The sequence below is a fragment of the Hemitrygon akajei genome, chromosome 5 (assembly GCF_048418815.1).
Source record: "Hemitrygon akajei chromosome 5, sHemAka1.3, whole genome shotgun sequence".
In the NCBI taxonomy this organism is placed as follows: Eukaryota; Metazoa; Chordata; class Chondrichthyes; order Myliobatiformes; family Dasyatidae; genus Hemitrygon; species Hemitrygon akajei.
In genome coordinates this window covers 145,822,328-145,848,905 of record NC_133128.1, presented here as the reverse complement: position 1 = coordinate 145,848,905, position 26,578 = coordinate 145,822,328, and the positions used below count along the sequence as shown (strand labels likewise).

At 41.6% G+C, this 26,578-nt stretch overlaps 1 protein-coding gene across 2 annotated transcripts in view; it reads right to left on the bottom strand.

The window, feature by feature from the left end:
* vps8 (VPS8 subunit of CORVET complex) overlaps positions 1 to 26,578 on the bottom strand; it is a 618,230-nt gene that overhangs the window by 34,836 nt on the left and 556,816 nt on the right. Inside the window, exon 45 of one of the 2 annotated variants that reach the window (XM_073046772.1) lies at positions 13,084 to 13,161. The exons of the other annotated variant lie outside the window; for it this stretch is intronic. Coding sequence (XP_072902873.1) covers positions 13,084 to 13,161 — 78 coding nt within the window. The remainder of the gene's footprint in view (positions 1 to 13,083; positions 13,162 to 26,578) is intronic. 2 annotated transcript variants of the gene reach the window in all.

Sequence of the window (26,578 nt, the reverse complement as noted above, 5' to 3'; positions counted from 1 at the left end):
GTCACATTTAAAATAATCCTCTAAAGGATATTGTTCCATAAAGGAACATTTTTGTTAAGAAAGAATCTGAGTCTGAATGCTAAACATGATTCTGTCAGAGCTTGCAGAAGTTGATGCATGTCCTCAGAACAACAAAGCCATCAGATATTTGCACCCAAATCTAATGAAGAACAATGCACATTCTGTTTTCACTAGAAGAAATTAATTTTTTCACATTAAAGATCAGTGATTGGCTTGGCATATTCAGGGAGAATCACATCTTGACAATGGAATAAAAGGCTGCCTCTGCTTTTGTCTTTACTGAAGGGGACTGTGCCCTGCTTGCTTCCTGGCAAATGTATTAGGTCTCCTCTGATGCAGACCATGTTTAAGAGCTTCCCTTATTGTTTGCTTCTACTCTGCCATGCTGTCAACATCTTTAGGAGGCCCGATTTCTTCTCAGATCCACTGTCGATCAGTTGGACAGCAGTCTGATCACAATCTTGAGGGTAAAGGCCCAGCCACTGTAGCTATTCTTGCTGCAGATCTCACAAAATATGGATTAGATTTATGGACCCTAATTTTAATCCAATTTCTACATCTCTTTGCCTTACTTGAATGGAAAAAAACATGAAAACTGATGTCTTCTATTTTACTCATAGAGCAATTAAAATTACTTAACACTAAGTGTTAGTCTTAGGAAGTAGAAACCCTATCAAAAGGAATCTTTCTCTACATCCATTATTAACAATTTCTATGACACTTCACAGGACGCTTATTATTTTCTTTCAATTACTATGTTATCTATCCTCAAACTCCTTCTATGCTCTTGAGGCTCCTGCAATGACTCACTACTTATACTATACTAGCTACTATATTCCTTTTTTTTAGAATGACTCATTCAAGTTAGAGCATAGGATTACCTTTTAAAAAAAAACAGTTAACCACAATGTCGGATATACTGTATATTTTTGGTGGATGACACAAAACATTGACATAGAAGCAGAACCAGGTCATTTAGCCCATTGGTCTGCTCTGTCATTCCATCATGGCTGATTTATTCTTCTTCTCAAAGTTCAATCCCTTTCTCCAGCCTTCTCCCTGTAACCTTTGACACTGTGATTAATTAAGAACTTATCAATCTCCGCTTTAAATAAACCCAATGACATGGCCACACAGCTGTCCATGGTAATGAATTCCACAGATTCACCACCCTCTGGCTAAAGAAATTCCTCCTCATTTCTGTACAAAATTGATGGCCCTCTATTCAGAGCCCACGTCCTCTGATCCTAGACTCATCCAACATAGGAAACATCCTCTCCACATTCACTCTATGAATTCTTTTCAATGTACAAAAGGTTTCAATGAGGACCCCCTCCCTGCCCTTCTTCTAAATCCCAGAGTACAGGGCCAGAGTCACCAAACACTCCTCATACTTTAACCCTTTCATTCCCAGAATTATTCTTGAGAAAATTCTCTGGACCCTCTTCAATGCAAGCACGTCTTTTCTTGGATAAGGGGCTCAAGACTGCTCACTGATTCAACCTTCAAGTTGACCTTTAGGGGATCCTGCATGAGGACTCCAAAGTCCCTTTGCTCCTCTGATTTTTAACTTTTCTCTGCATTTAGAATATAGTCTATGCCTTTATTCCTTCTACCAATGTGCATGACCATACGCTTCCCTACACTATATTCTATCTGCCACTTCTTTGCCCATTCTCCCGATCTGTCTAACTCCTTCAGTAGAAGCAGTCCCAATACCAATCCCTGAGGAACAGCACTAGTCAGCGGCTGCCAACCAGAAAAATACCCCTTTATTCCCACTCTTTGCCTCCTGCCAGTCAGCCAATTTTCTATCACTGCTAGTACAGTATCTTTCCTGTAATAACATAGACTCTTATCTTGTTGAGCAGCCTCATGTGTGGTACCTTGTCAAAGGAAATCTGAAAATCCAAGCAAACATCATCCACTGACTCTCATTTATCTATCCTGCCTGTTATTTCCTTAAAGAATTCCAAAAAGAGTTGTCAGGCAAGATTTCCCCTTAAGGAGGTTTACTTTATCAGGTGCCTTCAAATAACCTGAAACCTCATCCTTAATAATGGACTCCAAAATTTTCCTAAACATTGAAGTCAGTTTAAATGGACTAAATTTCCATTTTTTTGGTCTCACTCTCTTCTTAAAGAGTGGAATGACATTTGCAATTTTCCAGTCCTCCAGAACCATTCCAGAATCTAGTGATTCTTGTAAGACCACTATTCATGCCTCCACAATCTCTTCAGCAGAACCCTGGGGTGCAGTCTAGGTGGTCCAGGTGACCTATCTACATTCAGACCTTTCAGCCTCCTGAGGACCTTTGCCTAAGAATAGCAACTATACTCACTTCTGCCCCCTGGCACTCTCAAATTTCTGGCATGCAGCTAGTTTCTTCCACAGTGAAGACTGATGCAAAATTCTTGTTAAGTTCGTCTACAATTTCTTTGACCCCATATCATTTTCTAGCAGTCCGATATCCACTCTCGCCTCTCTTTTACTCTATATGACAGAAAAAGTGTATCTAGCTTTCTTCTTTGTTTAAGTTATCTAGTTTTTTATATCGAAACTTCTTATTTAAACCTTCAACAACTGACCCCATTTTTCTTCTATGGAAAAATAAAGGAATTCATTTGTTTACAGATTTATTTTGTGATGGTCGATTGATGACTTTTGAGGAGTTTATTAACAAATATCCTCTCGCTTATACACATTTTTTGCAATATTTTCAGGTTAGACATTTTTTACAACAATATTTACCTATGTTTCCATATTTACAAGAATCTGATTTGTTGGATACCATTTTGAAATTGAATCCCTTAGTGAAAGGTTCCATTAATAAAATTTATAACTTATTTTTGTTACAAAAAGAGAACCTATCACTAAAGATTAAACAAGATTGGGAGAGAGAACTTAATATGACCTTTGATAATGAAGATTGGCTTCAAGTTTTGAAACACGTAAATTCTTCTTCTGTATCTGCCAACCATTGTTTAATTCAATTTAAAATTGTATAATGTTATTACTTAACAAAGGAGAGACTATCTAAAATATTTCCTAGTATAGATAACTATTGCGATAGATGTATAACTGAAGTAGCTACTTTGTCGCATATGTTCTGGTCATGTTCTGCATTAAAATTGTTCTGGAAGTCTTTATTTTCTACAATCTCTAAAGCTTTGAAAATTAATTTACAACCTAATAGATTGACTGTTCTATTTGGAATAGTTCCTCATCATATTCAGGGTATCTCATATTACACTACTGGCAAGAAGGGCTATCTTTTTAAAATGGAAAGATACTTCTTCCCCTACATTAATTGAATGGTTTTCTCAAGTGATGTTATGTCTTAGGTTGGAAAAAATTAGAAATAGAATTTTGATCCTCGATTTTATTTTGAGAGAAGATGGGGTTCTTTTGCCAAATATTATCATTTAATTTGAATTAAGTTATATGGTATCCTTCCAATTTTATTTTTTGTTATATAAATATGAAATGGCGGCTGATAACTTTAAAAAATATATTTAGATGATGGTCAAATGTATTGCTCCGAGGGGGTTGATTCCTAATGGGTGTTTTTTTTTGTAGTTAGTGGGGTTTTTTTCCTCGTTAGATGGGGTTCTTTTTTTTCCTTCTTTTTCCTATATATAAATTTTTTTTTTCCATTTTTATATTTTAAAATCAGTTTTTTTCTTCAGCTTTATTAATTGTATACATATTAATCTGCTGAAGTTTTGTATCTTTTTATAGCTGTTGAAGATTATACATCAATAAAAAGATTCTAAAAAATAGTTTTCTTCTTTGCTATTTTATTTTGTTATCATCATTAATTTTATTGGCTAGTATACCTTCAGATTTCATCTTTTCTCTGCTAATGGCTATTTGAATTGCCTTCTGTTGCTTTTTAAAAACTTCCCAATCCACTAACTTCCACTAATTTTTGCTATTAAATGCCCTCTCTTTTGTCTTTGTCTTCCCTAGTCAGCCACGGTTGCCTCATCTCTCTTTAGAATAATGCTTCATCTTTTGGTTTCTATTCTATGCTTCCATATTGCCCCCAGAAATTCCAGCCATTGCTGTTCTGCTGTATTCCCTGTTAATGTCCCCTTCCAAACACCTTTTGCCAGCTCCTCTCTCATGTGTCTGTAATTCCCTTTTCTCTACTGTCACATTGATGCATCTGACTTTAGTTTCTTCCTCTCAAACTGCAGCGTGAATTCTATCATATTATGATCACTGCCTCCTAAGGGTTCTTTTTCTTTAAGCTCCCTAATCAAATCTGGTTCATTACACACCACACAATCCAGAATAGCCTTTCTCCTAGTGGGCATCCACCTCACAGGCATTCTACATATTCCCTCCATTAGGAACCACCAGCAGTCTAATTTTCCCAATCCACCCGTGTACTGAAATCCCCCATACTATTGTTGCAACATTGCCCTTACTACATGGCATTTTGATCTCCTGTTCTAATTTATAACCTGCATCCTGGTTACTGCTTGGAGGTTTGCAGATGGTGCTCATCAGGGTCTTCTTATCCTTAGCTACCAACTCTACCCACAAGGATTTTACATCTTCTGATCCTGTGTCACCTCTCTCTACGGAATTGATTTGACTTTTTTTACCAATAGAGCTACCCCAACCCCTCTGCTTACCTACTTGTCTTTTTGATACAATGTGTATCCTTAGATGTTAAGCTCCCAACTGTGATCTTCTTTCAGCCAAAACACAGTGATGCGCACAATGTCATACCTGCCGATCACTAAGTGCACTGCAACATCATCTATGTTATTCCATATACTGCGTGCAATCAAATATAACACCTTCAGTACTGTATCATTCCCCTTTTCAATTTTGCCCTGATGTTACCTTTCAACTCATCCCAATGACTGCTTCTGTTTATCCTTCCTCACAGTCTTACTATAATGTCTTGCTTGCAACATAGATATTCTACCTATTTTATTGAATCAAGGTGAATTGAAGACTTCCCAAGTTGTGTAAGTAGAGAGTTGTAGTCATTGCTGCACTTTGCAAACACTTCCATATCAAGAAGGGAATGATACTCCAAATTTCAGATGCCATCAATACATTAAACCACTATATAGAACTTCAGCTAAGTAGCACTTTTGCTACCTTTGTTTGTTCCAACTATATGAATGACATAATAATGAAAACTAAAATTAAAATGTTAAGTAATCTATAGAATTTAGCAAGCTCCAGATGTACTTTCAAAAGGATTTTTATAACTATGGATGCATTAATATTTTTGAAAACAGAAACTGAAGCAGCAGATAGGGCAAACATATCATAATGTTTCTCAAACCAAAATATCATCCCTCAGAGTCCCATGTTCCAGTGAGAATAAACTAGCCTATCCAATATCTTTACAACTATACCCTCCATTCAAAGCAACATGTTCATGAATCTACACACACAAAATGCCCGAAACGTCAACAGTGCTTCTCCTTATAGATGCTGCCTGGCCTGCTGTGTCCCACCAGCATTTTGTGTGTGTTGTTTGAATTTCCAGCATCTGCAGATTTCCTCGTGTTTGATCTTCATGAATCTCTTCTGCATTCTCTATTTTGCTACTCCATCCTTCCTGCAGCATGTTGAATAGAGCTGGACACGATACTCACTCAAGTTCAGTCAAGCCAATGTTTTATACAACTGCAACATGACATTCCAACTCTTATAATCAATATCCTTACCTATGATGATAAACATATTAAATGTGTTTTTCAGTACACTGTCCACCTGTGTTGTCTCTTTCCAGGAGCTAGGCAACTTACTACTATGTCTGACCAGAATTTTACCTCTCAAAGTGCATTACCTCAAATATGTCTGGATTAAATGCCATCTGCCAACCTTTCCATCTGATCTGTGTCTTGCTGTACCTTCTGTACTATCTGTGACTGCCACCAATTTTCACTGCACCTACAAATTTAATCATTATTATAGGACAAACAACAGACATAACCACCCAAATCTGCAGTCTATTGACTCTCAATCTGCTGAGCATTCTGCTTTATTCAGAAGTTGTAGCTGTATAAGATTTTAGTTGAACCAAATGTCTTTTTTTCCCAGGGAAAGGGAATCATCAGCTAGAAGGTGTAGGTTTTAAGTGAGAGGGCAAAATTTTTAAAGGGACATGAGGGCCAACTTCTTCACAAAATTTGTGGTGAATATGTGGGATGAGCTGTGGTGGAAGTGGTTGAAGCAGGTACAATAATAGCATTTAAAAGGCATTTGGACAGGTCCATGAATAGAAAAGGTTTAGAAGGATGGGAGCCAAATGCCGGCACATGGGACGAGTCTAGTGGAGCATTGGTTGCCATGGACGAGTTGAGCCAATGGGTTTGTTTCTGCGCTGTATAACTCACTGGACATGGAAAGGGTTTGTTTAAATGCTATCATGATGTCTCATTCTCCCTTGCTCTTCCCTCTAACTTGTACAACTAAAGCATATTTCTCTCAGTTTCAGCAATAAAAGTAATCACAAAATAATCAAGATATTATTTAATTAATACATGGGTATTGAACCATGGCCCTGATAAAGCCAAGATCGATGAAGCGAATAATTAAAGAGCTTGGAGCAACATCTTTCTGGAAATAAATAATGAGATATCACACAGATAGAGTGGGGAATTGCATATGATGAGAATGAGGTACAATGCTAGCAGACCAGACTTTTTTTGATGCACCTTCATGAGCAATTCTGATGCTAAAGATAGATGCTTGGAATGTACATTGCTACTTTATTATAAGACCATAAGACATAGGAGCAGAATTAGGCCATTTGGCCCATCAAGTCTGCTCCGCCATTCAATCATGGCTGATCATTTTTTCCCTTCCTCAGCTTCACTCCCTGGCCTTCTCCCCATAACCTTTGATGCTATGACCAATCAAGAACCTATCAAGCTCTGCCTTAAATACACTCAATGATATGGCCTCCACAGCTGCCTGTGGTAATAAATTCCACAAATTCACCACTCTTTGGCTAAGGAAATTTATCCACATTTCTGCTTTAAATGGAGACCCTTCTATCCTAAGGCTGTACCCTTGTCCTAGACTCCCCCACCATGGGAAACATCCTTCCACATCTACTCTGTCTAGGCCTTTCAACATTCGATTCCCACCATCCTTCTAAACTCCAGCAAGTACAAACTCAGAGCTCGCAAACGTTTCTCGTATGACAACCCTTTTGTTCCCAGAATCATCCTTGTAAATCTCCTCTGAACCTTCTCCAATGCCAGCACATCTTTTCTAAGTTGACGGGCCCAAGACTGTTCACAATTCTCAAGGTGAGGCCTCGCCAGTGCCTTGTAAAACTTCAGCATTACATCCCTGCTCTTGTATTCTGGACCTCCTGAAATGAATGCTAACATTGCATTTGCCTTCCTCACCATCGACTCTACCTGCAAGTTAACCTTTAGGGTGTTCTGCACAAGGACTCCCAAGTCCCTCTGCATCTCAGATTTTTGGATTTACTCTCAGTTTAGAAAATAGTCTTCACATTTATTTCCACTACCATTGTGCATGACCATTCATTTTCCAACATTGTATTTCACTTGCCACTCTCTTGCCCATTCCCCTAATCTGCAGCCTACCTGTTTCCTCGACACTATCTGCCCCTCCACCAATCTTTGTATCATTTGCAAACTTGGCAACAAAGTTATTTATTCTATCAACTGTTGGGGTTAATTCGAGACTGCCATTACAGGTCAGGAGTGGCTCACGTAACACACATAATGTTAGGAGGCCGGGATGCGAGGGAGGGGGGAGCGAAACTGGGGACCCCGCTACACCGATACTATTAGTGTCACGCGATTCAGTAAACAAAAGAAACAGGTAACTCGTGAGCATATGGCTGCGGGCCAATAAGATGGACACAAGTGCCCGATATTACCTAATATGTAGCGGGGGGTGTGCTAGGGGGAAAAGGGGTATAAATAAGAGCAGATTGTAAGGGGAAAACAGAACGCCTTCTCCAGCGACTCCGTGGATTCGCTGTGCCAGTTACGAATTCTGCAATAAACCTAAGTTTTGTAATATTCCGGTGTTGGTTGTCTCTCTTCCTAAACGAACACAAGGCAGAATTTCAAGCCCAACATTTGGTGACCCCGACGTGGGGAGGGAGAGACAACACAGGCTGGCGGGTCCGACAGCAGACAACTTGCGGCCGCAAGCTCGACTAAGGTCAGGAAGTGCCTGTTATATCAAAGACTTCCACTAGATAGTTAAATCACTGAGTTAGATCTTGTCTGCTGACGGATCCTCACCAACCCCAAATTACCCTGGGAGAGATCATTCCCGGTGCAGAATCGTGACTGGTAAGTACTAACTCTTATCTGTTTTTAGGAAGATCCTCCGCCCATGGAAAAGTCTTCTGAGTGAGGGTACCCGCCGCCCACGATGGGCATAAAAGTCTCAGGAGTGAGGAGGAGAAGAGAAAGTGTTCCGCGGTACACCTTAGTGCACGGGGATACTGACGGCGCCTACCTTAGACTGGTTGTTAAGAGGAGAAATCTCCCACGCGAAGGTCAGGTTTTGAAAGGCGACGGTCCCATATTTGATCCTCTCTGTGTACTAGGGAGCCATGGAGCACTTCAATTTCGAGTTACCGAAACTCAGACATTTGTGTGTTGAGTAACAGAGTATATGAGAGTTTTTAGAAATATGGTAAAATTGATAACTGCGAGTTCAATAAACTAACAGTGAGCAGCCGCAGGGGTCGGACACCATCAAGGTAGGAGTGGAAGTGTTCCTCCGAGGCCCGGGGAAGCTCACCTGGAACGGAAAACGGTGGCATGGTCCATACCCTGTCACCGAGGTCTCCAACAGGGCATTAAAAGGTAAGAAGGGAGGGGGACAATAACTGGCATCATTTTCTACTGGCTAAATAAGACCTCTGGCAAGTGGGGAGCGTTTCTGGGACAGTCGGCTCTAGGACTGTCTATTTCAATTGCTATCTTTATTACGTGTGGTTGTTGCGGGACTATAGATCGAGCCTTGACCGGAAAGGATGGAACTCCACCGGCGTACCAGGCACCCTTGTTCCCAGTGGAAGGGGAGGACACGGCCCTCCTGGAAAGCGGACGCGCTATGGGAGGACACGGACTGAAATGGACCATGGCAAGGGGGCGATTGTGAATTTGTTCTTGAATAAGTTTTCTGAAATGTTGCATGCTTCTTGTAAAAATTGCGGATGTTTAGGGAACCCCTACCCATATTTTGTGACCCTAGGTCGGACAAATCAGGATAAGCAAATAGGGAGGACACGCCAAAGAGTGCCGGGGGACGCTCGCCTCCCTGCCTGATCCCGGCAGCCGCGGAAAAGATTGTAAGGGATGTGGGGATGTGGCCTCTGGGAGGCCAAGGGAGGGAGTGTTGGGGTTAATTCGAGACTGCCATTACAGGTCAGGAGTGGCTCACGTAACACACATAATGTTAGGAGGCCGGGATGCGAGGGAGGGGGGAGCGAAACTGGGGACCCCGCTACACCGATACTATTAGTGTCACGCGATTCAGTAAACAAAAGAAACAGGTAACTCGTGAGCATATGGCTGCGGGCCAATAAGATGGACACAAGTGCCCGATATTACCTAATATGTAGCGGGGGGTGTGCTAGGGGGAAAAGGGGTATAAATAAGAGCAGATTGTAAGGGGAAAACAGAACGCCTTCTCCAGCGACTCCGTGGATTCGCTGTGCCAGTTACGAATTCTGCAATAAACCTAAGTTTTGTAATATTCCGGTGTTGGTTGTCTCTCTTCCTAAACGAACACAGGGCAGAATTTCAAGCCCAACACAACTAATTCACTGATATACAGCATAAAAAGCAGTTCCAACCCCGACCCCTGTGGAACACCACTACTCACTGGCAGCCATCCAGAAAAGGATCCTTTTATTCCCACTGGCTGCATCCTACCAATCAGCCAATGCTCTACCCATGCCAGTAACTTTCCTGTACTACCATGCACTCTTAACTTGGTAAGCAGCCTCATGTGTGGCAGCTTGTCAAAGGTCTTCTGAAAGTCCAAATATACAACCTCCACTGCATCCTCTTTATCTATCCTACTTGTAATCTCCTCAAAGAATTCAAACAGATTCATCAGTTAAGATTTTCCCTTAAGGAAACCATGCAGACTTTGTCCTAACACGAGGAAATCTGCAGATGCTGGAAATTCAAACAACAACACACACAAAATGCTGGTGGAACACAGCAGGTCAGGCAGCATCTATAGGGAGAAGCGTTGTTGATGTTTCAGGCCAAGACCTGACGAAGGGTCTTGGCCCGAATCGTCGACAACGCTTCTCCTTATAGATGCTGCCTGGCCTGCTGTGTTCCACCAGCATTTTGTGTGTTGTTGTCAGACTTTGTCCTATTTTGTTTTGCATTCACTGAATACTCCATAGCCTCATCCTTTACTATTGACTCCAACATCTTCCCAAACACTAAGGTCGGGCTAACTGATCTACAATTTCCTTCCTGCTGCCTTTCTCCTTTCTTAAACAGTGGAGTGACATTTGCAATTTTCCAGTCGTCTGGTACCAAGCCAGAGTCCAATGATTTTTGAAAGATCATCACTAATGCCACCACAATTTCTACTGCTGCCTCTTTCAGAACCTTAGGATGCAGTTCATCGGATTTGATAGATAGATAGATAGATAGATAGATAGATAGATAGATAGATAGATAGATAGATAGATAGATAGATAGATAGATAGATAGATACTTTATTCATCCCCATGGGGAAATTCAACTTTTTTTCCAATGTCCCATACACTTGTTGTAGCAAAACTAATTACATACAATACTTAACTCAGTAAAAAATATGATATGCATCTAAATCACTATCTCAAAAAGCATTAATAATAGCTTTTAAAAAGTTCTTAAGTCCTGGCGGTTGAATTGTAAAGCCTAATGGCATTGGGGAGTATTGACCTCTTCATCCTGTCTGAGGAGCATTGCATCGATAGTAACCTGTCGCTGAAACTGCTTCTCTGTCTCTGGATGGTGCTATGTAGAGGATGTTCAGAGTTATCCATAATTGACCGTAGCCTACTCAGCGCCCTTCGCTCAGCTACCGATGTTAAACTCTCCAGTACTTTGCCCACGACAGAGCCCGCCTTCCTTACCAGCTTATTAAGACGTGAGGCGTCCCTCTTCTTAATGCTTCCTCCCCAACACGCCACCACAAAGAAGAGGGCGCTCTCCACAACTGACCTATAGAACATCTTCAGCATCTCACTACAGACATTGAATGATGCCAACCTTCTAAGGAAGTACAGTCGACTCTGTGCCTTCCTGCACAAGGCATCTGTGTTGGCAGTCCAATCTAGCTTCTTGTCTAACTGTACTCCCAGATACTTGTAGGTCTTAACCTGCTCCACAGATTCTCCATTAATGATCACTGGCTCCATATGAGGCCTAGATCTCCTAAAGTCCACCACCATCTCCTTGGTCTTGGTGATATTGAGACGCAGGTAGTTTGAGTTGCACCATATCACAAAGTCCTGTATCAGTTTCCTATACTCCTCCTCCTGTCCATTCCTGACACACCCCACTATGGCCGTGTCATCAGCGAACTTCTGCACATGGCAGAACTCCGAGTTATATTGGAAGTCTGATGTGTACAGGGTGAACAGGACCGGAGAGAGTACGGTTCCCTGCGGCGCTCCTGTGCTGCTGACCACCGTGTCAGACCTACAGTCTCCCAACCGCACATACTGAGGTCTATCTGTCAAGTCAAGATTTGGGTGACTTATGTACCTTAGGTCTTTCAGCTTTTTGAGCACCTTCTCCCTTGTAATAGTAACTGCACTCACTTCTCTTCTCTCATACCCTTCAACATCTGGCACACTGCTAGTGTCTTCCACAGTGAAGACTGATGCAAGATACTCAGTTAGTTCATACGGCATCTCTTTGGTCCCCATTATTATTTCTCCAGCCTCATTTTCTAGCAGTCCTCTATCCACTCTCATCTCTCCTTTATTTTTTTTTACATACTTGAAAAAGCTTTTACTATTCACTTTGATTTTGTTTGCTAGCCTGTTTTCATATTTCATATTTTTCCTCCTAATGATTCTTTAAGTTGTTCTCTGTAGGGTTTTCAAAGCTTCCCAATCCTCTGTCTTAACACTAATTTTTTGCTCTTAGCTTTGACTTCCCTTGTCAGCGATGGCTGTACTATTTTTGCCTTTTGAGGATTTACTCAGTTTTGGAATACATCTATTCTGCACCTTCCTCATTTTTCCCAGAAACTCATGCCATTGCTGCTCTGCTGTCATCCCTCCCAGCATCTCCTTCCAATTTACTTTGGCCAACTCCTCTCTCATATCGCTGTAATTTTCTTTACTCCATTGAAATACTGCTATGTCAGACTTTAGTGTATCCCTATCAACTGTCAAAGGGAACTCAATCATATTGTGATCAATGCTTCCTAAGGGGTTTTTTTTTACCTTAAACTCTCTAATCACCTCCGGTTAATTACATAACACCCACTCAAATATAGCTGATCTCCTAATAGGCTCAACAACAAACTGCTCTAAAAAGCTATCTTGTAGGCATTCAACAAACTTACTATCTTGAGATCCATTTCTAACCTGATTTTTCCAATTGACCTGCATGCTGAAATCTCCCATGACTATCATAACATTGCCCTTTTGACATGCCTTTTCTACTTCCTGATGTAATCTGTGGTTCACATCCCAGCTACTGTTGGGAGGCCTGCGTAAAACTACCATCAGGGTCCTTTTACCTTTGCAGGTTCTTAACTCAACCCAACTTCATTCCTTATGCTGGATAACTTAAAAAATCTTTAAAAATAGTACATATTCTCCTACCACAAGCATTTTTTATAAATTTGAAAAATAATTTTTTGTGTAGGGTGTGGTTATAAATAAATAAAGACAAAGCTGTTTATGACATCAGCTCATTACTTCTAAAGTTGTGCATGTTACAGTAGAACCTCTGACTGTTGCTCCTTACATCCCCAAGTGGAACTGCTGCTTTATTGGGAACTGTTTTGCTTTAAGTGAAATCATCAAGAGAAAAGTTAAGCACATACCCTTGATGGTCCTCTGTAGAGGCGCCGGAGCTGGTCAAAGGCCTGCAGCTGTTGTGGCTCTAATGTTGCCTCAGTTGGCTGCACACAATAAAAAGAAACAAGATATGTGGGATATGTGCCAAGAAATATCCACATTTATATAATTTCTTTTATACCCATTTTAAAATGTCTACAACCCTCTGCAGTAGGATAAATGCTTGGATATTGCTGTAATATGGGAAGCAAAAGAGCACATTTATCCACATCAAGCTACCACAAAGAACAATGTAATAATGAATAAAAAATCTGTTTCTTTTTCCAATAGTATTTCAAGCAAGCATACATTCTAGTATATTAAAGGTATCTTGATCTGACACTACTTAACTGTCCAGCTGCTACTTATGACACCAGAATGGTTCCATTAGATTGCAACAAAACAAAAAAGCCTGGGGAGGATTACAATTCTATCAAATAAATAGATTAATATTATTTTGAGAAAAACCTATTCAGGACTGCATAGCTATTCTTTTAGTGCTGGACAGACTGTGTCCTGCTCAAATAGAAGACTAAGAGAGTGACATGACCAAATAATAAAATAAAATGGTCGATAAAATGTGCTGAAATTTACTTGATAAATCACAGTGAAACAAATAAAGATCTGAATTGATAGAATTCTAAAAATATTTATTAAATCTTCCCTTTAAAATGTCCAATTTCAGGTAGAGAGTTGGTGTATTGATTGTTTAAAAGATAGTCTGATGCTCGAGGGTTGAGTGGCACTGATTGTTTATTCTTTTGTGTGGATCAGGGCTGACTAAATAGCTTTGTGATCAGACTTATAATCAGTACCATATCAGCCACATCCAGTTTGAATGGCTATTTTTATACCAAAATTCAGCATCTTGTGTTTTGTATAGTCAAGTTGTTGTGGCTGTATTTAGTCAGTTTAGTACTCTCATTTTTATCTTTCAGCAAGTATCTCGTACCTGACATCATGCCACAAATTCATACCATGAAAAGCCATTATTCTTCTACTCCTCACAGCAGATACTGAGGTGAGATCACAGTCAGGACACAAGCAAACTATTATTGCTGCAGTACAAATGTAAAACAGGCATGGCTAGATTGTGTCCAAAATGCAGCACTGTTCCAGACACATTCTTGTGTTTAAAATGGTAACAATCATCACTATAACTTTCAAATAAAACAGAAGAGAAATCAGTCTTGAAGACACAAGAAAATCTGCAGATGCCCGATTGCATGAACTCGATTTTTCAACTTCTGGAAACTGACACCCCCCCCCCCCCCCCCCTTTACTATTACCCTATTTCCATTTCCCTTTCTCACTTTATTTCCTTACCTGCCTATCACCTCCCCTCTATCTTTTCTTCCATGGTCTTCTACCCTCTCCTATCAGATTCCCACTTCTCCAGCCCTTTACCTCTTTCACCAATCAACTTCCCAGCTCTTTACTTCACCCCTTGCCCTCTCCCGATTTCACCTATCACCTACCAGCTTGCATTTCTTCTTCCCCTCCCCACCTCTTGCTCTGACTCATCTTTTATTTTCAGTCCTGATGAAAATTGTTGGCCAAAACGTCAACTGTTTACTCTTTTCAATAGACGCTGCCTGTCCTGCTGAGTTCCTCCAGCATTTTGTGGGAGTTGCTCAGTCTGAACAGAAGTGTGAAAGGTCGTGGCAAATCAGTTGTTTTGTGTTCCTCACAGTGCAAAATGAAAATGGGTTGAAGTGTAAAATGAAATGAAGATTATCTGAGTGAAAGTTGTATTGAGAGAGGAGGCTACACACAGGTCCGGACAAAAGATTTTAAAAGGAGTGGTCACAGGCTTTTGGCTCTTTCCAGTAACCCAATCGAATTGCAATTCATTAGCAAGGGCAAATAAAAAGAAGGTAGGGACAAGTGGAGTGGCTGTTGTACGTTTTTGTCCTCTGTTAGAGAGGGGAGGCTTTGGTTCAATAGGTTTGGGCAAGATAGGTTACTGGTAAGTTTTTTCTTCTTCATTCTTTGCTTTTGTAGTGAAAATTGCTATGGGGCTGTGTTGTATTCTTTGTGTGAGATGTGGGAATTCTTGGAGACCTCCAGCCTCCCAGATACTCCCATCTGCACAAGGAGCCTCAGAAAACATGCTAAAGAACTGGAGCTGTAGCTCAATGACCTTCAGCTCTTATGGAAAAATGAGGAGGCGATAGATAGGAGCTACAGGGAGGTAGTCTCCCCTAAGTTGCAGGTGGCAAGTGCCTGTCAGGAGAGGGGAAAATGGGCAGCCAGTGCAGAGTACCCCAATGGCCATTCCTTGCAATAATAAGTATACTATTGGGGGTGGGGGTGGATAGCCTACTAGGAGGGAGCTGCAGTGACTATGTCTCTGGCACTGAGTCTGGCGCTGTGGCTCAGAAGGGAAGAGGGTAGAAGAGGACTGCAGTAGTGATAGGGTATTCCACAGTTATAGAAGTAGATGTGAGATTCTGTGGACATCCAGATGGTATTTTGACTCCCAGGTGCCAGAGTCAGGGATAGCTCAGATCGAGTCCATGGTATTCTAAAGGGGGAGAGTTAGCAGCCAGAAGTCATTGTTTTTATTGGCACCAATGACATAGGTAGGAAAAGGGAGGAGGCTCTGTTGGTAAATGATGAAATGAAAGTCTTAGAAAGAAGTGACATAGGATCAGAAGATGTAGAAAATTTGTGGGTAGAGTTGAGAAACTGTAAGGGTAAAAAAAACCCTGATGGGAGTTACACACAGTCTTCCAAAGGACGTAGCCAGGATGTGAGCAAAAAATTACAGCAGGAGATAGAAAACACATGCCAGAAGGACAATGTTACAATAGCCATGTGGGATTTCAAAATGTATGTAGATTGGAAAATCAAGATGGTGCTGGATCCCAAGAGAGAGAATATATAGAATGTCTACAAATGTTTTTTAGAGCAGCTAGTGGTTGAGTATTCTGCATTGTGTGTTGTGTAATGAATCAGATTCATTAGGGAGCTTAAGATAAAGGAATCCTTAGGAGACAGTGATCATAATATGATAAAATTCATCCTGTAATTTGAGAGGAAGAAGTTAAAATCTGTATGACAGTGGAGAAAAAGGGATTACAGATGCATGAAAGAGGAGCTGGTTAACATTGATTGGAAGGGTACACTAGCAGCGATGACAGTAGAACAGTAATGGCTGGAGTTTCTGTAAGAAATTCGAAAAATGTAGGATAGATACCTCCCAAAGATGAAGCCATATTCTAAAGGCAGGATGACACAACCGTGGCTGATAAGGGAAGTGAACAACAACATAAAAGCAAAAGAGAGGGCACATAATAGAGCAAAAATTAGTGGGAAGATAGTGGATTTGATGTTTTTAAAAATCAAAAAGAAGGCAATTAAGAAGCCATAAGAAGGGAAAAGATTAAATATGAAGGTAAGCTAGTCAATGATATCAAAGAGGATACCATGTCTTTTTTCAGATATATAAAGAGTAAAAGAAAGACAAGAGTAGATATCGGACTGCTGGAAAATTATGCTGGAGAGGTAGTAATGGGAGAAAAAGAAATGGCAGGATGAACTAATTAAGTATTTTGCATCCTTATTTACTGTGGAAGACACTAGCAGTAAGCCAGACTTTTGAGAGTGTCAGGAGGCAGATGTGAGTACAGTTGCTATTATTAGGGAGAAGGTACTTGGGAAGCAAAAGGTCTGAAGGCAGATAAATTACTGGACCAGATGGACTACACCCCAGGTTTCTGAAAGAGTTAGCTGAAGAATTGTGGAGACATAAATAATCACTAGATTATGGCAAGGTTCCAGAGGACTGGAAAATTGCAAATGTCACTCCAAGAATGGAGAAAGGCAGATAAAAGGAAATTATAGGTTGGTAGGTCTGATCTCAGAAGTTGGGAAGATGTTGGAGTTGATTGTTAAGGATGAGGTGTCAGGGTACTTGGAGGCACATGATCAAATAGGCCCAAGTGAGCATGGCTTCCTTAAAGGAAAATTTTTCCAGACAAATCTGTTGGAATTCTTTGAGCAAATAACAAGTCAGATAGACAAAGGAGAATCAGTGTATGTTTGGATTTTTCAGAAGGCCTTTGGCAAGTCACATGAGGCTGCTTAACAAGATAAGAGATAGTAGCACGGATAGAAGATTGGCTGATTGGCAGGAGGCAAAGAGTGGGAGTAAAGGGAGACTTTTCTTGATGGCTGCTGGTGACTATTGGTCAGTGTTAGATTTGCTTCTGTTTTACATTATACTTTTTAGAATTATTTGAATAATGGAATTGATGGCTTTGTGGTCACATTTGCGGACAATATGGAGTTAGATGGAGGGGCAGGCAGTGTTGAGGAAGCAGTGAGGCTGCAGAAAGACTTAGACGGATTAGGAGAATGGGCAAAGAAGTGGCAGATGGAATACAGTGTTGAGGAGTGTATGTGTTGGCAATAATTTTCACAGGATCCTGCATTTCAACCTGACAATTGGTGCTTTCTGTGGAACATTTTTACATCCTTGTATGTTACATTGACTGTTCTATTTATTATAAATGATTATATATTACTCATTGCACATTTAGAAAGAGACATAACGTAAAGATTTTTACTCCTCGTGTATGTGAAAGATGCAAGAAATAAAGTCAATTCAATTCACATGGAGTTCTTATTTCCTCTCCTCTCTGAAAGATGTGCTGGAAGGTTAATTGGCTACTCTAGATTAGACGTAAGTGCCAACGATGTTAAATAGGAGTTGATGTGCATGTTAGAAAGAGCAAATTGTTAGGCAATATGGAAAACAAGAGAGTGAATGGACTGCTGATATTGGTCTTTTGTGAATCAGCATGGATCCACTTTGCCAAATAGCTTTCCTCTCTGACATAATATGCAGGTACCATGAATTCACTCTGCAGTACACTTTTGTTACGAAAGTCTGGCAAACATGTCATGATACTGATCATGTAGAGGTTGGTTTGTGACATATGCATTCAATCAATGACTATTATCAGGTTGCCTTCTATGAAGAACACATTTTTCAAATGACACTTTCGTCCATTTCTCTTCTTGACATTCAGTTTAGGATGGAGCATTAGTTGAGTTATTAAATTCTGCTCGTCATAAAATATAGCTTTGAACTTCAAACTACAAATAGCCTACCATATACCACAATTCCCTTAGGCAATGGGCAGACAAGGACAGTGATAACAGATCATTCCTGTCATTGCTTCCAACAGATGTTTAATAATTGATGCTGTTTAATTGGAAGATAATACATTGACAGAGCTTGCATATCTTGCCTTAAAGAAGCAGGATGCAGTGATGGAATATCTATTAGTTATTAGCAAAAAGGATGCTTTACGTCCATTGTTGGGAACAAAAGGCAATGAAGTAAGGGTCTGTGTGCTGGTTATGGGAAGGGATGCAACAAAATTTTCGTAACAAAAGCCGGACATTTGATACATCCTTTGATTTTGAACAAGTCTGGCGACCCTTTATTGAATATTTTCACATGATTTAATTTATCTTTATTTATTTATTTTTGTTTATTCTCTTTGGAGAATATCCTTATCCACAAAGGTTTGGAAATGACTGGAAGGATGTGTTTTTTTTTCTCTCTTTTTTTTGAAAGTTTATCGTCAATTGGACTGCCCAATCTTTCTTTTTCTTTCTTTTCTTTCTCTTTTTTTTTTGTTTCAGTTTAGTTAGTGAGGTTTTTCTTTCTCTATTAATAAAATTTCCAGTCTTTTTTTACGATTGCCATGAGGAGCTGTAATTTCTTTCTGACCATTGTATATATAACAGCATAATATATTACCTATTTGATTTTGATATTATATACTTCCTGTTTTTACTATTGCTGTTTATATGTCTTTTATATGATCTATTTGTTAAACTCCTCTTTCGATTTGTATATTCTTTATTTGAAAATCAATAAAAAAAGATTGAAAAATGAAATGAAACGAAATGTGTGCTTGTATAATGTTTATTATGAAGAGGATAGAGTACACCTGCTATTTAATAGACTTTGGTGCAAACCTTTCTGAGTGGCAATCTGCATATATGTTTTGAGGTCAAAAATTTCCCTTGGTTCTTTGGACTAAATATGTAACACAGTAACACCTGAGTATTGCACTTCTGTGGAGCACACAACATTCAACTGTATTAATTAGCACATTTAGCACCTTTCAGTGTTTGCATCAGCAATGCATTTTGTATTTCTGATGTTTTAGAATCCTTTGGCCAGATATTGTGTGGGAGTTGCCATAGTTACAGCTCTGCTTGGTGATGGAGAGAGAAAGTGCTTAGCCTCACAAAAAAAAAAATCATTTTTAGGGGCTATTCCTACATTCATGAAGTAAATGGATGTATTTGTTTCCCTCCCTATTTTAAGTGGAATTATAAACATCAAATTCCGAAGGGCCAGTAGTTGAACCTTCACAATTAATCTATCACTCCTACAACGATAAAAATCAGATCAGCAAATACCTCCAATGTTACCATTCAGTGATTCCATCAGGGAAATGTGGAGATCATGAGATACTAGGAAGAAAAAGGATTGGGCTGATTTCTTAAAACCAGCACTTTTAATAGCCAGCCAGAGTTCATTGTCTTCTATGGTGGTGCAGTGCCAATAACACCGTAATTCAGATAGCTCAAGTCTAATCCAGCGGTCAAGAGTTCAAATCCCAGACCAGAACACAAAACTTAGATTAGTGCAGTAACGTAGGGGCCTTTTGGCCCACAACGTTGTACTAACCTATATAAACGTACTCCACAATTAATCTAAACTTTTCTTCTGATACACCCTTCATTTTTCATAAATCCACGTGTCCATCTAAGAGTCTTCTAAATTTTCATCTTATATCAGCCTCTACCACCACACCTGGCAGTGCATTCCAAATTGCAACAATCCCTGTGTAAAAAAAAAACTACCTCCGACATCTTTCCTAAACTTCCCTCCACTGTACTGCCTTCTGTTATTGGCTACTGCTGCCCTGGGAAAAAGGTGCTGACTGTCCACTCCATCTATACCTCTCATAATCTTATATACCCCTGTCAAGTCACCTCTCATCCTCTGTTGCTCCAAAGAGAAAAGCTCTAGCTCACACAGTCTTTCCTTATATATGTTCTCTAATCCAAGCAGTACTAGAAAATAGTAGGTTAAGAATGCAAATTCAGTTTCGAAAAGCTCAATTTAGAAATCAGGCATCAGTAAAAATAAGGACACATGAGACTACAGATACTGGAAACTTTCCATCATCTACAGCCCTTTACCAGCTCCAGCTATTACCTCTGAACTTCTGTTGCTATTTCTACTCTTCCCTCCTTCCATCTTTCAAGATGGCAATGAGCTGCTGTGGTCTCTGTCAAGATCGTGGCTCAAACTTAGTTGTTTTTTTAGGTTCATAGGGACGGTATTGGGGAATAAGGTGTCAGTTTAGGGTTCAGAGACAGGGATATGGAGGAATTTGAGGACATAGGTTGGACTGCAGGTTGTGGCGTTCTGTGGGTTGAAGGCCAGTAATCCCCAGGGATAGATGGTGGGCTGGCAAGAGCTATGGATGAAGTCCAGCAAGGACGAGGGTTGGTGAAGTTCAGGTCATCAAGATTCCCCAGGTTGGCAGGTCTCAGGATCGGAGGTCTGTGCAGGCAATTGATAGGAAGGCTGATAACTCCGTCAGTCGGCGAATTGTTGAGCCTGGAGTTCAAGTTCAAGGTCTGGAGTTTGGGGTCCCATCGTCAATGAGTCCTGGGCTTGATGACAAAGATCGACGCCTGACGGTCAAAGAGTGAAGTCAACGAGTCTGGAAGTTGAGGTTGGATGGACAAAGCCTTGGTTCCGGGAGTCCACTGGCAAAGTCAGAGGCTAATTTCTGCAAGTCTACGAGTTCAGGGTGGAGTGGGTGGGGTTAGAGGCCTGTGTCAATGTGTTTGGGTAGGGGTGGAAGAGGAAAGGACCTTGTTTTGCAGTTCACCTGAAACTTCAAATGTCCACTTCCCTCCAGAGATGCTGCCTGACCTGCTGAGTTCCTTGCATATGTTGCTTGTTGCATCAGTAAAGATGGCCTTGCAGCTTCTGAATTGTTCTGACAAGAACAATTGGTTCAAAAACATTCTTCAGTAAAGATACCTGCTATCCACCAAGACTACTAGTTGCCCCCAGAAATTCCATCACAAGCCATGCTGTTACATCAAAATGCTACACTTTTCACCACATCCAAAGCCTTTTACCATCTACCTTTCACAACAATTAATGATGTGAATTAAATTCCCACTTACTCATTTGGCTGTGAAATGAGACAGCAGATAGCACCAAAAGGAAATATTGTTCTAAAATACTTGATAAGAGAAATACAGTGATGGCATATTTTTCATTCAGACATCAAATTTTAACTGAGCTCGTACCATCTGGAAAATAAACAACTATATTACTGAATTTCAAGTAACAAGTTCACATCTCCCCTCTTTCATTATTGTATGTATTTTGGAAAATTTGTAGTCGAAAGCATTGCACTGTGAAATGGAGATTTCTCTAAATTATTGTATCTACATAATGCCAGCATACTGATGAGTCCTGTTGTTAAAGTATGGCAGTTCTTGTCTTGGTTATCACATCAGCCATTGTTATTTCTACTTAAATCTCATTAAGATATATATGTTTTATTCTGTAAAATAATCAAGTTCAAACAGTTGGTTTTAATGCAAAACACTCAGTTCCACCATCGTACAACTCATTAAAATTAACCACTCACTGGAAAATTATCAACAGCGATTACATATCTCTGCTATACAGACTATTTATATTCAGTGTACTGGTGAATAATAGACTAGATATTCCATAATGCTTTGTCAAAACAACTAATGCATATTTACCATCAAATCATTATGTAAACTTGCAGCAACAATATTTCTTAATGTTGTTAACGATGGTTTGGTGGTTAATAAAATATCCTGTCTAAATGCACTGAATATCAGCCTTATCAATCAAGATGAAGATTGAGCCTAAAGCATGGGCATACTAGGTCACATAAATGTGAAAAAGACCTTTGCAATGAAATGGTATAAAATTTGCAAACTTAGCAAGGAGGACACCACGGAACCCAAATCGGGAACTTGGTGGCAGCAGATACCAATTGTATTACAGGCCTACACCACACCACATTCACAAGAACACAATTGATTAGAAATTTAACCCCATTCAGGAATCTGAATATACTGCACAGAAACAGCTTGTCTATAGGCTCCTGAAGCACGGACTTGAGATTCTCAATGCCATCTTTCTCCATTATGACTGGTGAGATAGGACACCTGGTTGAATGGTGCTGCAGCAACAATCTTTCACTCAACATCAGCAAAACTAACGAGCTGATTGTTGACTTCAGAAAGAAGAAGGAGGGCAAACATGTGGCACTTTACATTGAGGGATCAACAGCGGATGGAGTCAGAAATTATAAATTCCTGGGCATTAACATATTGAATATCCAGTCCTGAGCCCACCACATAGACACAATTATGAAGAAAGCACACCAGCATCTTTACTTTCTTAGGAGGTTAAGGAGGTTTGGGCCTATCGTTGAGCACTCTATAGATGTTGAAAGTACCCTAACAGTCACATCATGGACTGGCATAGCAATTCACATGCACAGAAACATAAGATGCTGCGGAGTTGTGGACGTTGCCCAATACATCACAGACACATCCTTCCCCACCAGAGAAGGAGCTGCTGCCTCAAGAAGGCAGCATCTATTAAAGATTCTTACCATCAAAGCCATGTTACCTTTTTGCAGCTACCATTGCGTAGGAGGTACAGAAGCTTGAAGTCCCACACCATCAGGTTCAGGAACAGCTATTTCCCATCAAACAACTGGCAAAACCCTAATCACTAGAGTTTAGTAACACTTCAATAACCTTGATTACATTGCACTAAAATGAACTTCATTTTTTTGTTTTAATTGCTTTCCTTCTTGTAAAAGTTGTGTATAATTTATGTGTAATGTACATTTATCATTGGAACTCTGCTTATGTGATGCCTGTGATGTGCTGCAAGTATGATTTTCAATGCACCTGCGCATACCTGTACTAGTGCAATTGTCAATAAACTTGACTTTGACAAACTCGAAACTGCAATGAGTTGGATGGGTCATTTCCACATATTTGAGGATCATTGAAGATGTGGTTAGCGTAACACAATTTTACAGCACCTGCGACCAGGGTTCAGTTCTGCCACTGTCTGTAAGGAGTTTGTACACTCTCCCCTTAACAACCTGATTTTCTCTGGGTGCTCTGATGCCCTCCCACATTTCAAAGATGTATGTGTTAGTAAGTTAATTGGTCACATGGAAGTAATTGGGCACAGTGGGATCGCTAGACTGGAAGGCCCTGTTACCATGCTGTTTCTCTAAAAAAAAACAAATCCTTAAATCTTGCCTTGATAGAGCTCAGAAGAGAGTGCCTGTTTTGGAAATCCAGTGCTGGGTGTGTTGAAAACGTGCTTGCTCATTGGAGCTGACAGAGTTCATTTCAGGTCTCACTGCTGGGAATATTGGCCTAAGAGAAAATGCTGGCTTGTGTCTCACTATTTTGTAACCAAAAAAGTGATTTTTCAGAAATTATGTTGTTGGCAACTTGCCACTGCTTTAGGGTGCCTATGCCAGTTAGTCTATGACATAGAGCAGGCATGGATCACTACGTTATGTTTAATTTGAGATTTTAGATTGTGAGGACACTCAGTCCTCGTTTATTGTCATTTAGTAATTCATGCATTAAGAAATGATACAATGTTCCTCCAGTATGATATCACAAAAACACAAGACAGACCAAGACCAACTTACAAAAACCACATAATTATAACATATAGTTACAACAGTGCAAAGCAATGCCATAATTTGATAAGGGCAGACCATGGACACGGTAAAAGAAAGTCTCAGAGTCTTCGATAGCCCATCATCTCACGTAGATGGTAGAAGGAAGAAAAACTCTTCCTGCCATGAACCTCTAGCGCCGCAAAGCATCCAATCACAGCCAACTCCAGGAATGAATTTTGATATTCACTTTTTTCTTCAGATGTCCAGACATGTGGACACTCTGAAGATGATGGAGAATTTCATTATCATCATCTCTCTTTGCTGAGAGATAGTTGTTGAGATTTGGCAAACAGCCCTTGATTTCCAGGGTCTTGACAGTAACCTTTATTATCAGAAATTCATTGTACAAAGTGCTCTCTTGTATGTTTCATTGAACGATGGAGCCCACCATTCAAACACATACAAACATGACCATCATCTGGGTTCTGCAATTAGATGACCAATGATGGGGCAGTCTTGGATCTGCAATGGATTCAATGGAGGCTGTGTAGCGGTGTGCTACATGCAGCGCTGAAATAACGACACGGAGTCGGTAAACTGCAGTTAAAAAAGATTTTATTTTATTTGAATAGCCGGCGCGCTGGCTATTTGTGAGCCGGTTCAAGTGCACTAGGAAGTGGGTCGCCACATAACCCCCCCCCCCCCCCAGAACTGGCAATACACCCCCCAATGTCCACAGTCTGCTGGGCCGGACCCTGTTTGGGAGCTCGGCCTCTGTGCCGCGGTGCCGGAAACTCGACCGGTCCACATGGGCTGGTTTGAGTCGGTCCACCGTGAAAACCTCCTCTCTCCCCCCAACGTCCAGCACGAACGTGGATCCGTTGTTCCTGATCACCGTAAATGGCCCCTCGTAGGGCCGCTGTAGCGGTGGCTGATGCCCGCCCCTTCGTACAAACACAAACTTACAGTTCTGCAGGTCTTTGGGTACGCAGGTCGGGTGCTGCCCATGCTGCGAAGTGGGTATGGGGGGCCAGGTTGCCGAGCCTCTCGTGTAGTCTGCCCAGGACTGCTGCGGGTTCTTCCTCGTGCCCCCTTGGTGCTGGTATGAATTCCCCAGGGACGACCAGGGGTGTGCCGTACACCAACTCGGCCGACGAGGTGTGCAGATCGTCTTTGGGTGCCGTGCGGATGCTGAGTAGGACCCAGGGAAGCTCGTCCACCCAGTTAGCTCCTCTCAGGCGGGCCATGAGAGCCGACTTTAGGTGATGGTGGAAACGCTCCACCAGGCCGTTTGACTGTGGGTGGCAGGCAGTTGTGTGGTGCAGCTGTGTCCCCAAAAGGCTGGCCATAGCTGACCACAGGCCGGAGGTGAACTGGGTGCCTCTGTCGGAAGTAATGTGGGCCGGTACACCAAAGCGGAATACCCAGGTGGCGATCAGTGCCCGGGTGCAAGATTCAGAGGTGGTGTCGGTAAGCAGGATCGCCTCTGGCCATCTGGTGAACCGGTCCACGATAGTGAGGAGGTGCCGCGCTCCCTGCGACACTGGCAAGGGGCCCACGATATCCACATGTATGTGGTCGAAACGCCGGTGGGTGGGGTGGAACTGCTGCGGCAGAGCTTTGGTGTGCCGCTGCACCTTGGCCGTCTGGCAGTGCACGCACGTTTTGGCCCATTCACTGACTTGCTTGCGGAGTCCGTGCCAAACGAACCTGCTGGAGACCATCCGGACGGTTGTCCTGATGGAGGGGTGCGCTAAGTTATGAATGGAGTTGAAAACGCGTCGCCGCCAGGCTGCCGGGACGACGGGATGGGGTTGGCCGGTGGTGACGTCACAGAGTAGGGTCCTCTCACCTGGGCCTACGGGGAGGTCCTGGAGCTGCAAACCGGAGACTGCAGTTCTGTAACTAGGGATCTCCTTGTCTGCCTGCTGTGCCTCTGCCAGTGCCTCAAAGTCTACCCCTTGGGAAAGGGCATGAATGTTAGGGCGAGAGAGCGCGTCCGCCACGACATTGTCCTTACCCGAGACGTTCCGGACATCCGTCGTGTATTCAGAGATGTAGGACAGATGGCGCTGCTGGCGGGACGACCAGGGATCAGACACCTTCGTGAACGTAAAGGTAAGCAGCTTGTGGTCTGTGAACGCGGTGAAGGGCCTACCTTCTAAGAAGTACCTGAAATGCCGGATTGCCAGGCATAGCGCCAACAGTTCCCGTTCGAAAGCACTGTATTTGAGCTCAGGTGATCGCAGGTGTTTGCTGAAAAACGCCAGGGGTTGCCAGCGACCCTCGGTGAGTTGCTCCAGTACCCCACCGACTGCCGTGTTAGATGCGTCCACTGTGAGGGCGGTAGGGACGTCCATTCTGGGGTGCACTAGCATCGCGGCGTTTGCCAAGGCTTCTTTCATTTTAATGAAAGCAGTGGCGGACTCGTCGTCCCAGGTAATGTCCTTGCCCAGACCCGACAGCAGGGCGAACAGGGGGCGCATGATTCGGGCAGCTGAAGGGAGGAAGCGGTGGTAGAAATTTACCATACCCACGAATTCCTGAAGGCCTTTGATTGTGGTGGGTCGGGGAAAATGGCGGACTGCGTCTACCTTAGCGGGCAGAGGGGTTGCCCTGTCTTTAGTAATCCTGTGGCCCAGGAAGTCGATGGTGTCAAGCCCGAACTGGCATTTGGCCGGGTTGATTGTCAGGCCGTATTCACTCAGTCGGA